The sequence below is a fragment of the Vicugna pacos genome, chromosome 3 (assembly GCF_048564905.1).
Source record: "Vicugna pacos chromosome 3, VicPac4, whole genome shotgun sequence".
NCBI lineage: Eukaryota > Metazoa > Chordata > Mammalia > Artiodactyla > Camelidae > Vicugna > Vicugna pacos.
This window is the reverse complement of record NC_132989.1, coordinates 92,052,298-92,067,149: the sequence shown is the minus strand read 5'-3', so window position 1 is coordinate 92,067,149 and position 14,852 is coordinate 92,052,298. Positions and strand designations below refer to the sequence as shown.

General features: G+C 39.7%; 1 protein-coding gene across 1 annotated transcript in view; it reads right to left on the bottom strand.

Moving 5' to 3' along the window:
- Nucleotides 1–2,486: 2,486 nt before the first annotated feature.
- C6 (complement C6) overlaps nt 2,487–14,852 on the bottom strand; it is a 52,532-nt gene continuing 40,166 nt past the window's right edge. The window contains exons 15-17 of the mRNA XM_015242104.3: nt 10,419–10,509; nt 7,768–8,009; nt 2,487–2,662 (exon numbers count right to left, since the gene is read on the bottom strand). Coding sequence (XP_015097590.2) covers nt 2,487–2,662; nt 7,768–8,009; nt 10,419–10,509 — 509 coding nt within the window. The remainder of the gene's footprint in view (nt 2,663–7,767; nt 8,010–10,418; nt 10,510–14,852) is intronic.

The window sequence follows — 14,852 nt, the reverse complement described above, 5'->3', positions numbered from 1 at the left end:
TTCTCTCTTTATGCTTCCAATTGCAGAAGATCTTTTTTGCCAGGTCTAGTCTTTTTTCGATGGTTGTTTAGCATTCACTTGTGGTTTCATTGTAGTCGCAAGGAGAGGCAAGCTCGTCGTCTTGATCCTATTTATTCATCTAGATAGTCTAATTAAACAAGACTGCTGTCCTCATACAGTAATGCACATTTGGGCAGACAGACATGTACAGGAGGTAGACAATGAAAATGTCCATGAGACGATGGAAGCAAAGAATGGAGAGATGCATCCAAGCCAAGGAAAGCCAAAGATGTCTGGCAAACACCAGAAGCTAGATGAGGCAATGAAGAATTCCCTCTTGCAGGTTTCAGAAGGAACACGGCCCTGCTGACAGGTTGATTTCAGATTTCTAGCCTCCAGGACTGGGTGACAATATATTTCTGCTGTTTTACGCCACTTAGTCTGTGGTCCTTTGTTATGGTAGCCCGAGCAAATCATAATCATAGTTTTCTTTACATTCTGTCAAATCCCATTTTTGATTCAGTTACACATACATGTTCTTTTCATATTCTTTTCCATTATGGTTTAATACAGGATATTGAATATAGTTCACTGTGCTATACAGTAGGACTTTCTTGTTGATCTATTTTATATATAATAGTTTGTATCTGCTAATCCCAAACTCCTAATTTATTCCCCCTCTTCCTTTCCCTTTGGTAACCATAAGTTTGTTTTCTATGTCTATGAGTCTGTTTCTGTTTTGTAAATAAGTTCATTTGTGTCATATTTAGATTCCACATATAAGTGATGTCATATAGAATTTGTCTTTCTCTGTCTGACTTACTTCATTTAGTATGATAAACTCTAGGTCCACCCATGTGGCTGCAAATGGCATAATTTGATTCTTTTTTATGGCCGAGTAGTATTCCATTGTGTAAATATACTACAACTTCTTTATCCAGTCATCTGCTGACGAACATTTAGGTTGCTTCCAAGTCTTGGCTATTGTATATAGTGCCGCTATGATCACTGGAGTGCATGTATCTGTTCAAATTAGAGTTCCCTCTGAATATATGACCAGAAGCGGGTTTGCTGGATCACATGGTAAGTCTATTTTTAGTTTTTTAGGGAACCTCCATACTGTTTTCTGTAATGGCTGCACCAAGCTACATTCCCACCAACAGTGTACGAGGGTTCCCTTTTTTCCACACCCTCCTTATCATTTATTTGTAGACTTTTTAATGATGGCTATTTTGTAGTCAGTTACTATTTTTAAAAGTCAGTCCAGTTTAAGTCTCTAGTCTTATATCCAATTTATATCTCATCTCCTTCCTTACTTCCAGTATCAGCCAGGCTTGTGGGTCAGAGGACCTGGGGTAGGAAAGGGACAGAGGTTGTTCTTGTGTATTTCCAATTCTTCATAGAAGAGATGGGCAGAGGCACGTCTCATTCTAGGACACCTTAACCTCTCTAAGAAATGGGTGTCTACTTGGTATAACCTAATATGAAAGATACAACTTACCTTAAAATTATTCCTTTGAAATTCTCTAATAATGTTTGACCTATTACACACTTCAAAAACTTTATAATGCACTTTCTTTTTGATTTTTAGGTTTTTTTAATAGAGACTGGGGATTGAAGCCACCACCTCATGCACACTAAGCATGCAGTCTACCACTGAGCTATAGGATGCACTTTAGCTAAGGCAGAGAGAGTCTTTTTCTCTTTCTCAAATTCAAGAAGTTTATTACTTTAAGCAAAGCGATTTCCACTCGAGTCCAATCATCCTTGCTGTGATGCTTATTAACCATGGAATATTTCCTTGCATGAGATGAGGCTTAAGGATGGGATTCACTTTCTCTGAATTATTTTCTTCTTAGCAATTATCACCATTAAACATAAGCATATGTTATATGCTTATTTTATGTTTTGTATGTCTTCCTCCCCATGAATGTGAGTTTCATGAAGGCAAGGGATTTTGTCTGTTTTATTCACAGCTGATTCCCCAGCACCTCAAACAGTCCTGGGCACATTACAGACATTCACAATTATTTCTTGGACAAATGCATGGAAGTTGGGCTTCAAGAATGCGTATTGCCAAAAAAAAAAAAGAATCTATATTGCCAAGTGTTGTAGATTTCTATGTTTATTGATTCATTGAAGAAAACTAGGTTTTTTTGTTCTTATTTCTACTTGTCAGGATGCTTAATACCACAGGCTTTATAAAAGGTCCTTAGAAGTCCCATCATTTTAGTGCAAGATGAACAGAAGAACTTACTAGATTGATGTGCAGGTTATTACCTAGGGGTAGGCTACCCAGCATCACAGACTGGAACTGGATGGGTGAGGCTGAGACAGGACAGGCAGGGAGAAAGATTATGTGAAACTAACACAAATGAAATTATGTCAGTAACTCTTGGACGTGCCCGTCTTCTGTTTGCACAAGAGTGTCCCTTGGCAGGGATATTTTTGGACAGTAAATCTGTTTATCAGTCACTGAGTTAGGACTAACACCTCCCAGGATGCAGTATTTCCACTTTCCTGTTGGCACATCTTACAGCTCCTACTTCACAGACGTTCAGTGTTCTCGCACTCAGCGAGGACCCCATTTTGACGCAGTAGAGTTGGTTTCCACCCTTGAGGCACTGAGAGGGCAGCAGGCAGACGCACTTGGAGGTGGCTTCTGCAATGAGAGAGAGACAGTGCGATTCACCAAGTTTGATTTTACCTAACTTGTCCACAGAGTGGTGAGCACCTTGGTGGCGATAAATGACAGTGCTGAAACAAAGACAATGACCTGAAAGGCCCAACCATGGTCAAATGCAACTATCTGGATGTCAGAGAGGAGAGTGCACTGGTGAGCCAGTAAGACGTGGGAGCTGGCCCACCTCTGGCACCTCCCTCTCACTCACGCCCACATCCAGTCAGTCACTACGTCCTGTCAACCCATTTCCACAAAGTCTCCAGTCTGTCCCGCATGTTCTTTTCTCCTTGGCATCACCTGAGAACACTTACACATGTCACCACTTATTGCTCTGTGGCTGCACAATGTGCCTTGGGTTTTGCGTGCTTTATTTCACTTGGTTCTCACAGAAAACATATGAACTCCATGTTATCATACTTGTTCTGCAGATGAGGAAACGGAGCTCAGAGAGGTTAAGCAATTTGCCCATGGTCCCACAGTTAGTGGTAGGGACAGGTTTTAAATCATTGATGACTCTCAGAACTGAACTCTTTAATGTAACTTTGTACTACATTTGTATCTTTCTTTTTAGAATATTCCTGGCTTATGACTGGGAATCTGGATGTTTAAGAAGCGGTTAAACTGGGTGAAACTTTGATGAGGCCTGGTTTCAAAACCACCCTATTGTTTTATCATTCATATAAATCTTGTGTTTATGAAAGAGTTTTAAAATGATCATTTAGGGCTAAAGTTATCAAAGCCAAGTATATTAAATCAACTTTGAGTGAAGGGTTATAGACTCATGTATATAAATGCATGTTTTAATCAAAGTTCAAGGCCCTCCACGGTTTGGCCTCTACATCCCTTCCCAACATTATCTTCTCTGCTTTCTCCATCCCAAGTGACTCCCTCTGTTTCCCAATCAAGACCCCAAAGGGGTTCCAGTTTTGTCCTTTGCCTGTGTTCTCCTTTTTTTTTGCCAGACTGATACACGCTTTCTCACTTTACCCCACATGCCCAGGGTCTACAAGCCTCATCTCCTCCATGAAACATTTTATAGCCATGTACCTCCACGCTGATGTTTTCTTTAACTATATTTTAATGATGTAAATTTGTCAGTACTACAGTTGACATTTTTGTGCTTTCTTGTTAGTTTGTTTTTCCCAAGACAGTTACATGTGCTTTCTTTGAGAGCAGTAACTATGGTCCATCTATTGGTTTGTCCCGCTCAGTTCTTCACAAGATGCTAAATTATTTCTGCTTCATCAATTGATTTCAACTCTGAATTTGGGATGCAGGTATGAATATTCAAAAAGAAATGTATCTAATGGATTTGGGATAATTCCTGTTGCCAAAATACCTAAGTCATCCTGAGAATCAGGCTGTAGCTTCTTTGGGGCAGATATCAGTTTTTTCCTCATGTGTCTCAACTAATGGGAGAAAACAGGGAAAGGAAATGGCGATACTTAGGAGATACTCCTAAGTGCATCAGTGCATACGTCCTCAGCAGGAAACATTTCATGAAAAAGCATGAATTTCCCTTTTATGCCCTTTGTCAACCGGCTAGAGAAGATTTTAGCTGGGCAAAGTCTTTGCTGTTGGGAACTCTAGGGTTTGGTAAAGGACAGGGGACTGTTCCTCCTCTAGGGAGGATGTCAGTTCCCCAGGTTTACGGAAAAGGCATGGTCACTACTCTTCTAGTTTGGTTATGGCTTAAATGCTCTTAGCAAGAGGATTTTCAGACTACCAGCATGAAAAGGCCCCTGCCACCACCTTCACTAATTCATCCTCTAAGACTCAGGTCTCAGGCTGGCATGGCATCCTATGAAATTTTTCCAGGCCAGACATTAAAGTCATTCAGTTAATTACTGTGAAAATTTAGTTACTCCTACAACTACTGTGAACAATTTGAGGGTACAAAGTTCCTTTATCATCAGGCCCCTCACCTTAGTTTGTACAGTGACTTTCACATACTAGATACTGAATGAATGTTTATTGAATAAATTTTGCTCTCCTTGTGGTTGATGGTGAATATTTTTTAAATTTAGACAAAACTTTTAATAGCCATAAAAACAGGCTCCTTGGGAAGACTTTTGTGTTCTACCTTTTGGAAAGTGAACTTCATGCTACTTTGAAGTTCCATTTTAAACTTTTTCTTATTTCATTTTAGATTGAGAAGGAAAAGGGTAGCAAAGAACACAGTGTAACAAAGAGCACAGTTTAATCAAGGTGACATTCAATTCCACTTAAAGTCAACAATATCTCAACTTGCCATGAGTGGGTTGGGTATAAAAGACATTTTTAGTTTCCTCTCTTCATGAATGCTGTGGTTTGTACACTGATGCTGTTCTGTAGTGCTACACAAACAGACATGACTTTGACATTGACTTTTGCTCACCCATGAAAGAAGGTTGGTACAGGAAGACCATATCAGTTTCCTGACTGTGTGCAGGACCAAAGGATATTTAAATAACTTAAGTCTCTTATTAAGAAATGTTCATGTTTTAGTTTGACTACCCCAAAACATTCTGCTAGCTTGAGCAATATTGGTTAAGTATTGTAACTTTTTATGTTCCTTCTTTTTAGACAAAATTAGACTCCTGGAGACTGTGCGATTTTGATACATGCATGGTAATGGGCTAATAGTAAAGATAGATTTTGACTAAATCATAAGACCCTTAGATTTGAAAAAAATAATTTGTGGGAAAGAAAAGAAAAAAATTCTTTGCAATAGAAGAGTTCCCTGAAGAAATTTTCTCCATGATAAATAAGGAAAATGGAAGTTAACACTAAACATACCCCCAAACACCTGACCTACCTATGGTGGTATAAACAGGAACCATTTATACTCCCTGGTGTTGAAATCTCTTTTATTTTCTGTATGTATTTTTGACCATAATGTTCTTACATTATAATTTCTAGAGAAAAAGGTTGTATTTTTAAAAAACAATTATAATAAATGCATAGTTGAATAGTACTTTCAGCTCTTTTCTACTGTGAGTTTCTAAGGGAGATGTCAGTTGGGTAAAAGTGTTGGTCAGGCAGTGAAAGAAGGAATAGTCGTGTATATAGACAAGATGATTTAATAATGATTAGAACTGGGCAGCATACGTATCAGGCCCTCATTTGCTGCCTCTTATGTGAAATTGCCTTGTTCAGACATGGCATGAAGATCAGAAGCCCCAGACGTGGACCTCCTGAGGTGCCACCATCAGATGGCCTGCTGACTGTGCCTCCTTGGTGACCTTCTGTCATGAATTCAGTCCCACTACCTGTCAAGGGACCTGGATCTTAATACGGGCTCTAAGTGGATCAAGAAGAACCTAGATTTGGGTTATAAGGCTTCTCCCTTTTCCAAGACTGAGTTGAAGAACATTGGGTTGAAAAGTGAAAGAGAAGTCAAGGGTAATAACAAGGTTTTTGTCTTTGCTTTTGCAAAAGTAAGGAGGCTTTGGCAAAAGCTAGATGTTAACAATCCAATGAGTTTCCATTGTTTACTTTATACCTCGATCGAAGGTAAGTTTTTGAAGATGTGCCACAAGGGAAATCTCACTGCCTATTTGAATTCTGTTCAATTCTAATCTCCAACCCATATTTATGTATTATAGGAATCTTAGTTGAACTATTTCAGGTTGAAATTTCATCTTAGAGCAAATGTACTGCTGCAAAATTTCTGCTTTCAAGCAATTCATAGACGAAATGCCAACAGGCAATGCACTTACAGAAGATGCCACCTCTTAAGTATCAAATAGGCAGAGATATAAAGGAATAACAGCTCCAAGTTTTGGTGAGGGTGTGGAAGACAGTCTTTATCATACATTGTAAATGTGAATAGTAATAGGATAAAACATTTTTGGAAAGCAAGTTGATACATTGTACCAAAAAAGACTACATTTTAAAATAATATTTGTCTAGAAATTCCATTTTCTAAGGTATTTCCTAAGGAAATAATCTTAGATTATAGATTTATCTGTGATAGATTTGTCTATTATAGCACTGTTTACAATAGTAAAATCTTGGGAAAGAAATCTAAATGCCTAACTGAAGATTGGTTAGATAAATCATAGAATGCCCATTTAGGCTTTTTTGCAAAAAACTGAAAATTGAAAATTATGTGGCAGAATAATATCTGATGATATGGAAATCATTTCATGATATATTAAGTGAAGAACAGCAATATATAAAGTAAGATGTAGAAAATGATCCTACATTTTTAAAACTTGTAATATAATCAACGCTACTCCTGAGGTGTGTGAGGTTCCAGGGAAATTTTTTAATAGGATGCTTCTTTATAGAAACAATTAAAATCACTATGAATTAGTGTCAGCACCATAGTAGCAATCTGGTCTCAAGCAATTTTGAGAAAGAAGACCCTGCTGGCCAGTGGCTCACCAGGCTGCTTTCTGGGAATAAAGGTCTAGCTGTGAGCCAGGGATGACTCTGTAGATGGCAGTCCCAGAGCTCCTTGGGGCATCCGGTTGACCCCAGGCATGGTGAGGGAGAGAAACAGTAGAGGGTGAGAGAATGTTCCATGAGGGAGAAACAGTGCCTGGGTCTATGAGAGACCTTGTCTGGGCTCAAGACATCCTGCCTGTGTAACACTGCCAGCCTTGGCTGATCCCAGGCACTGCCAGAGAACTTCAAAAAATTTAAGGCAGGTGCTTCTGGTGACGTATCCACAAGAAACCCAGCCTAGGCTCAGGGCACTCAACTTCGGCTGACCCCAGATGTTTCCAACTGCGAGAGGAAAATTTAGACAATTTTGATGAAGGCCCTCTAAAGCTGGGGGTGGGGAAGGGTGCCTGAAGCATGAGGTCAGGATGGGTGTTCTTGCTGGGGTCTAAGGGTGTTACAGATTATATATGCACAGGGGAAGGTTAGAAAGATTTATATCCAAATTGTTAGTTATTTCTAATTGTGGATGGGTTCTACTTTCCCCTTCTGTTTAAATCATTTCTTTTTTTTTTTTTACAATGAAAAGGAATTATTTTTGATGAAGGAAAAGTTATTTTTAAGAGAGAGTGTATAAATGCAAGGAAGATATTCTAGCTGAGATGAAGGTTAAGCGAGAGCATCTCCCAGTATGGGTCCCCGCTGGAGCTTACCTGAACATTTCTCCCATTCGTAGCAGGTGTCATAGCCACAGGACTCTTTCTTTGTGCTACTGGATGAAAGATTTGTCCTTTCAAGACCCCATTTTAACTGTAGACCGTCTTGGCATGAACCAATATGTAGAAAATGAAGTTGTCGGTTATTTAAACATTTCTTGGCCAAAAACTGACAAGCAGGTGAAGTAAAGTAATGGTTGGAGTCCGTATCAAACACACAGACGTCTTCTGAATAATGGCTGTCCAAGAGAGGAGAGCAAGTATTTATACATGAAGACTTGGAAAGGAGAGACGACATGCAGCCAACTCACATGTTAACTCACCACCCAGTTACCTCCCCACTGCGTTTTCCCCCAGTTTCTCTTCTTTCAGTCCCACATTTCATCTTACATGCTCTGAGGTTCATCTTTCTAGAGTTTCATTTTAAGCTTGGTACTCCCTACTGCCTTCAGATTAAGTCTGAAGTCTTAAATTCTGATAACGAAAATCTTCTGTATTTGGAATTCAATCAGCTTTCCTTTCTAGAATCCTTTCCCCATTATCCTGAATCCCTCTTTATCACCTGACAATTATGTTGACAATTTTCTAACCTGATAAGATGATTCTTCCTTGGCTATCATCCCGTGCCCAGCTCAGTCAGTGCCGCATTGTCTCCCCTCTCTGTGTCCAGATCAGTTCCTGCCTACAGTCTGAAGCTAATCCTGATCAACCTAGCCTATGGTGGTCTATACCTCCTCTGAACTTTTTTGAACATTTATTAATTGCAATAGTAGAGTCTTATATATAATTATATAGCTCTGAAAGTGTGTGTGTATGGTAATTAAGAGCACGAACTTTTAAGTCAATCCCTGGGTAACTTGCTAAATCTAAGTAAATGGATGGGTCCTGCTAACAAGAGGTTAGCCATAGTCCTTCTCTTGCTGGGAGGACAAGAACTCTTTGATTACTCCAAATTTGAGTGTTGTCTCTGATATCAACTTTAGAGTTAACAATCAGTGCACCAATGTGTAAAATTGTTTCCAGCAACTGAAACCCGTAGCTGAGAACAAAAGGCCACTTTCTAAGTTCAGAGAACTTAAGCTGTGGGATCAGCCACTCTCACAAACACCTTCAATGTCACATATAAGAGAACTGAGGACTATAGAAAGAGGTTAGAGGGGTAGGGCAAAGCTGGAATTCTGACAGTTCCAGAAGGCAGCCTGTAGTCTCATGGTTTGGTATTGCAGAGATAAGGAAAGAGTTTCCTCTGGGTTGAATGGACAATGTGAACGTTGTAAGTCCTCCCTAGAAGGCCATCTGCTGGGTGAGGAGACCCCAGCTGCAAGAAGCTCATACCTGTTGGACCACTTGTCAACATCAAGAAGGGTGGATCTAGAGCCACCTTTGGGCTGAATTACGTCAGTGGAATGTTACAGAAAAAGACCCTGCAGGGTTTTCAAAAGTAAGTAAGTAAATAAATAAACAAATAAATAAGTCAATAAGTTTGTCCCTTCAAGTGTTGGTTCACTTGTAGCTCAGAGGAACATGAGAGCTAATCAGTGCTAACAGTGAAGTATCACCACTTGTCACTCTGTTGGCTTCCTATCCCAACATTCATTCATTCTCATCCTCAGTAATTTCACTCTGATTTCATTCAAAAATGCTTTTCCATCCAGCCAAAGAACTGCTTTTCATAGCCTCCTTTGCAGGTCTGCATAGCCATGGGACTCAGAGAGGAGCGATGGGATGGAAGCAGTGATGTCTCCCAGGAGCTCTCCTTGAGAAGAGAGGGTGTGGCCATTTTTGGTCTTCCTCCCACTGTACTCCAGCAGAGAATTCTTGAACCATGAAATAACTTTCAGAATGTCAGAACAGAGAACTTCACTTCAATTCAAATAAGTGAATAAAGTATCAGCTACACTTCAATAAAAAGTAAAGTGTGAACATTAGATTAAAAAAAAAGAACAGCAGAGCAGAGAGCAGGAAGGAGCCCCACTCTTATCTGAAATGAGAGAATCACCAGACCATCCCTAGACTGTCTACTTCTGCGTTTATTTTATGGGGAAGAGAAACAAAATTCTACCTTAAGCTATTTTGGATTAAATTGGATACTATTTTGGATTAAATTCCCCTGAAAGTAGCCCTTAAATTAATAAGCACTCCTGGGTTTGTTCATGCTAAAAAAAAGGCACTTATTAACAAAATAAAGTCTTAGCAGTCACATGAGGATATATCACCTTTCTTCATCCTCTCTGGCCCCACATGAAAGCATAAACTGAGAAAGCGATGTGTGTGTGTGTGAAGTCCATGCTCACACCACTTTCTCTACTCCAAGCTTTTGGAGTCACAACCTTGCCCTATACTTAGGAGGAAGAGGAAGGCTTTGAGGCAATTGAGTCTAAAGTTTTAAACTGAACAGGAATAAGTCTGTATGACCAGAATGATACAGTTTTAGTTGCAAAAGCCATGCAAACTTAGGGCACAAGGGCTGAGAGATAATTAAGACAGTTTGCTACCCAGTGGGGAAGGAGGAATTCAACAGAGCACAGGGGTATCAGTTACGTGAAAAATCAGTATGTTTCATGTTTATGCTTCAAGAAGCCCAGCTCCTCCATTTTGCTGGTTACACTAGACTGCTTTCCCCAGTTTCCCCAGTCCATATCTCTTACCTGCAGTCTTCTTCTGGAGACATGCAGATGCATTCAGATCCTGTCTGTTTTTCTCCTGGTTGACAATGGCCCCTTAATCTTGTCAGAATATCTGAAACAAAAGAAAGAATAATACACAGCATGGACTTCAAGTGATAGGTTTGTATTTAGGAGAAAAGGCAGTGGTGAAAGGTTCTCATTTATCTCCTGGAGTTAGAGCGTTCATTTTGGCTTTTCCAAATATGTTGTCATGGAATAGTCCATCTGACAGATCCTTTCTAGTTCTCATGAGCTGTTATTTTCCAACCTAAAACTGCTATTAAGTTCAGAGACCTAAAGAAAATGGAACTGGTGAAATTTTTTGTTCATTTGTTATTCAAATATTTATGGAGCGACTATCCCAGCACTGAGACAGGTTATGGGGATAGTGGATTCAGCAAAATGTGACCCAGACCCTGTGCTCACACAGCTTCTCGTCTTGTGGAGCAGACAGACATGGATCAAACCAACAAACTAATACAGATAGAATTGCTGCTGTTATTGGTGATATTAAAGAGAAAGCATGTAATCAAGAAAACTGATATAGCTAGGTGGGTTGTGAATGGTAAAATGGGAAGAGAAAAGGGAGTGTGTTTGAAGCAAAGGAAACATCAGGCACGAAAGTGCCCACACAAGAGGTAACACATGACCTTCTTAGAACTGAAAGAAAGACAGGGTGGTTGAAGTGCAAGAAAACAAGTGCATGGAACAAGATGTGGCCAGAGAGGTGGCTGGTGGCAGACCGTGTAGGCTCATATAGAGCTTTTGGAGGATTTCTGTCTTTTTTTATAAGCAATGGAAGGTCTTCGATAGGTTTTCAGCAGGAGGTGGTGTGACAAAATCAGGTCTGGATTTTGTGTGGAGAATGGATTTGGAAAGGCATGGTGGTCAAGAGAGTAGACAATTTATGAGCTTATTGTAGTAGATCGGGTGAAAGAGGATGGTAATTTGGACCAAAGTGCGAGAGGTGGAAATGGAGAGAAGTGGATGAACTTGAAACATACTGAGCAGGTGCAATGGGTGATATTGCATAGTGTGGGTAAGGTATGAGAGCTGTCAAGCATAATTCTTAGGTTTCTGTCTTGCATAAGAGAATAGACATTGATGCCTGAACTGAAATAGAAAATATGAGAAGATGTTAGTTGTTAGGGAGGTGAGAGATGACTCAAGAATTCCTTTCTGTGTATGTTGAACTTACAGTCTCTTTAAGACATCCAAACAAAATAGATATATAAGAATTTGGATATGCAGGTGTAAAGCTCAGTGGAGAGGTCTGTGGTAAAGATTTAAATTTGTTATTAGTCTATGGGGAAACCACTGAAGCTATGGGTATGGGTGAGATTCCCCAGCGGGAGAATGGAGCATGACGAGGTGAGAGGACAGAGCTGAGCTTTGAGGAGCTCTGACATTTAACGTCCACCCACAGGCAGGAGCCTTCCAAAAATAGAGGGCAAGAGTCAAGAGGCTGTGTCCTGGAAGCCAGGGAAAGACGCATGTGCAGAAGGAGGTCAATACTGTTGAATGTCGCTATGAGGTCAAGGGAGATGAGGACCAAAATATTGTCCATTACGTTTAGCAATATGGGATGTCAGTGGCCACGATTGTGTAAACGGATTTTGAGAGTAGGGGTAATGTCTTGAAAGTCAAAGTTTCTTACAAGAGGAGTCAATGGAGAAATGCAACTCTCAAATGTAGTTATTTATCCCTGCATTATATTCTAGGCACTAGGATGTTGCGTGGAAAAAAAATAAGAAAGAATGAAAACAACATTAGTCTCCTTCTTTCATGAATCTAAAGAATAGTGGGAAAACAGACATTAATTAATTAACCACAGTGATGGGTTTATAACTAAAGACTAAGGAAAGTATTTTGAAGAAATATAGTTCTAGGAGACCATATCATCCAAAAAAAACCCAACTGATAAATTTAAGGAAAGATCTATAAGGAGATGATGCTTGAGTGAAAGTGAGCAATTAAATAGTGTGAGTGTGAGGAAGAGAGATTAAAGCAGAAGGAATAACACTTGGGTATATTATACGGAAGGGTAAATCTTGTTTATCTTTGCTTATATTGAAGCTCATCCAGAGAAGCTTTAGACCAGCTGAATTGAACCTGGAGCTGACCTCTTGAACAGACTGGATGAAACAAACTTCCCTGGACTGGATCTGACTAATCAGGCATCCACAGAACCACAGTGGCCTCTGTAAGCAAATAAATGTTAAAGGAGGGCAGTGGGCAGATATATTAGGCAGGAGGTTTGGAAAGGAAGGAGGGAGGTTTATGTTAGAGGCAAAAATAAAGATTTTAAACATTGGTAGTTTTTCTTCTTTGCTGACATGCATTTCCATTTCCTACTATTATCCTCTGTTAGGAACCTCATTCCGTCTGGTGGCATTTGGCTCAGAACTTTCATGGACATGGAGACATACAGCTGCTGGTAAGATCTCAGATACTAAGATTTTCATCGACATGGGATTATTTTTCTCGGGTTTCTGGTGTAACTATGCCTCTTTGCCCTTTGTATATACATCCAGACATAGGACAGGGAAGGATCCTATGCTATACCTTGTTTCCAAAGAGCACACAGAGCATTGCTCTGTTAACTACCAATTTGAAATCATCAATGATCACGTGCTCCCCCACTAAGTGTCCAGTGGAAGCCCGAACTGGCCTCAGCTGCCCAGGTGGCCTGCCTTGCACAGTCTGTGAGCAACATGGAAATGAGAACATTATCATCTTTAAGATGCTGAGGGCAAGGGATCTTCAGGAGGTGTTGGTTTTTCAGAGGAAGGGCAAAAAGACCTGTGGAGGTGTGCAGCCTCTCATTTCTTCAGGAAGCAAAACTCTTTTTCATATTGAAGAAGGAAAAGTCTTTCCCTGGCCAACCAATGGCCCGGAAATCTCTTTATCACATGGCTGCCCCCACACTGAGAGGAAAGAGTGGTCAGTATTATTGATGATTTTCTTTCCCTTTCTGGGGCTCCCTTCATTGATCTTCCTGTCAGTGTTGTTGCAGAGAAAGTATATGAGATGTGATATTTCTTTCCTTTATCTAGATGTGGAACATTTCATTATCTCTCAGTTTGGATTAAAATTTTAATTTCTTTTCCAAACACAGAGGCACGTGTGAGTGCATGAGTGTGTGTGCCCGCATGGCGTGTGTGTGGATGTGCACTGTTATTTGTATAAAGAAGAAGATGCTACTTAAAATGCCCAGATGCTCTTAATTTTCTTAAGTCTGTGGTTCCCAAACACACCCATCCCATTGACCTATATGATCGGGAGTCAAGTGAAATCAAGCCACAGTACTAAACTGAAGTTCTCACAAATTTCCAGGAGATGTCTTTATCAATACTTTCAAGGTTATATAACAGGCTATGCCTCCTTTTCCTTCACATATTATAAAAGCCCAGATGAGGATAAAGAAGGCAAGATGGCAGAGAGCTTGAGGAATTAGTAGAGACGCTACACAATTCTTGTTTGACCGAGGCTGTCCGACCTTTGGTCTAATTTAGCTTCTCTATACTTTTGGTTTTTTCATACACAAAATAGGCTAAGCTTAGACAGATCCTCAAGGCTTCTCTGATTAAAAATGAGACATTGTTTGAACAAGCATGTTGAGAAATTTGGAAGATATAAATTAGTAGAAGCTCCTTTCACTGTCCTGCAAGTAACCAACACGTCAGACTAACCAGGGTTCTCAGCCCCTCTGTGCCAGCTGCCTGTTGAACCTTGAACTTCTTCCACAGCTTCACCCTTCTGCCCCGATCAGTCCTGCTATAGGTTTACCATGAGTCAGGGAGGTTTGTTTCCAGATCTCTGTATCCCAGTCACTATTATAATTGTGCAAGCTGATTAAATATATCAACTGATAAAGGAGGAAAAAAGTTATTTTTATAAAAACTACATTGAAAATGTTGAATAATTAAAAGTGGTTTGCAAGAATTTTGCTTTGAATTATTTATGGATGAGACTACTGTAAAAGATTAAGGAAAAAAATATATATATAAATTTAAAAGCATTTTCCAGTCAAATTTGCTACAAATCTGCCTTTACATTTTCACCTCTCTTCGAAATAGTAGTTCTCAACTCTGGCTGTATCTGGATTAACTAGGAGAGATTTTATACAAACACCAAATACTGGGTCCTCCCAGATCAGTGACATCAGAATCAGGGGCTGGACCCAAGCAGAGGTGTTTTTTTTTTTTACAGAAGTGTCCCACTTAAAGTTAAAAAACGTATTGTTTTAGGGAAACTGATATGGGACAATGTAGATGATGAATTATGTATTTGTTTAATTTGAGGAAGAAATTTTGGGACTCAAATTAGGAGGCCCTCTAGGAAATAAGGGCTTGTTGCTATGTCTGAAAATTAGTGAAAATTTGTGTTTTTCTCTGTTCTAAGTTAAAATAAAAT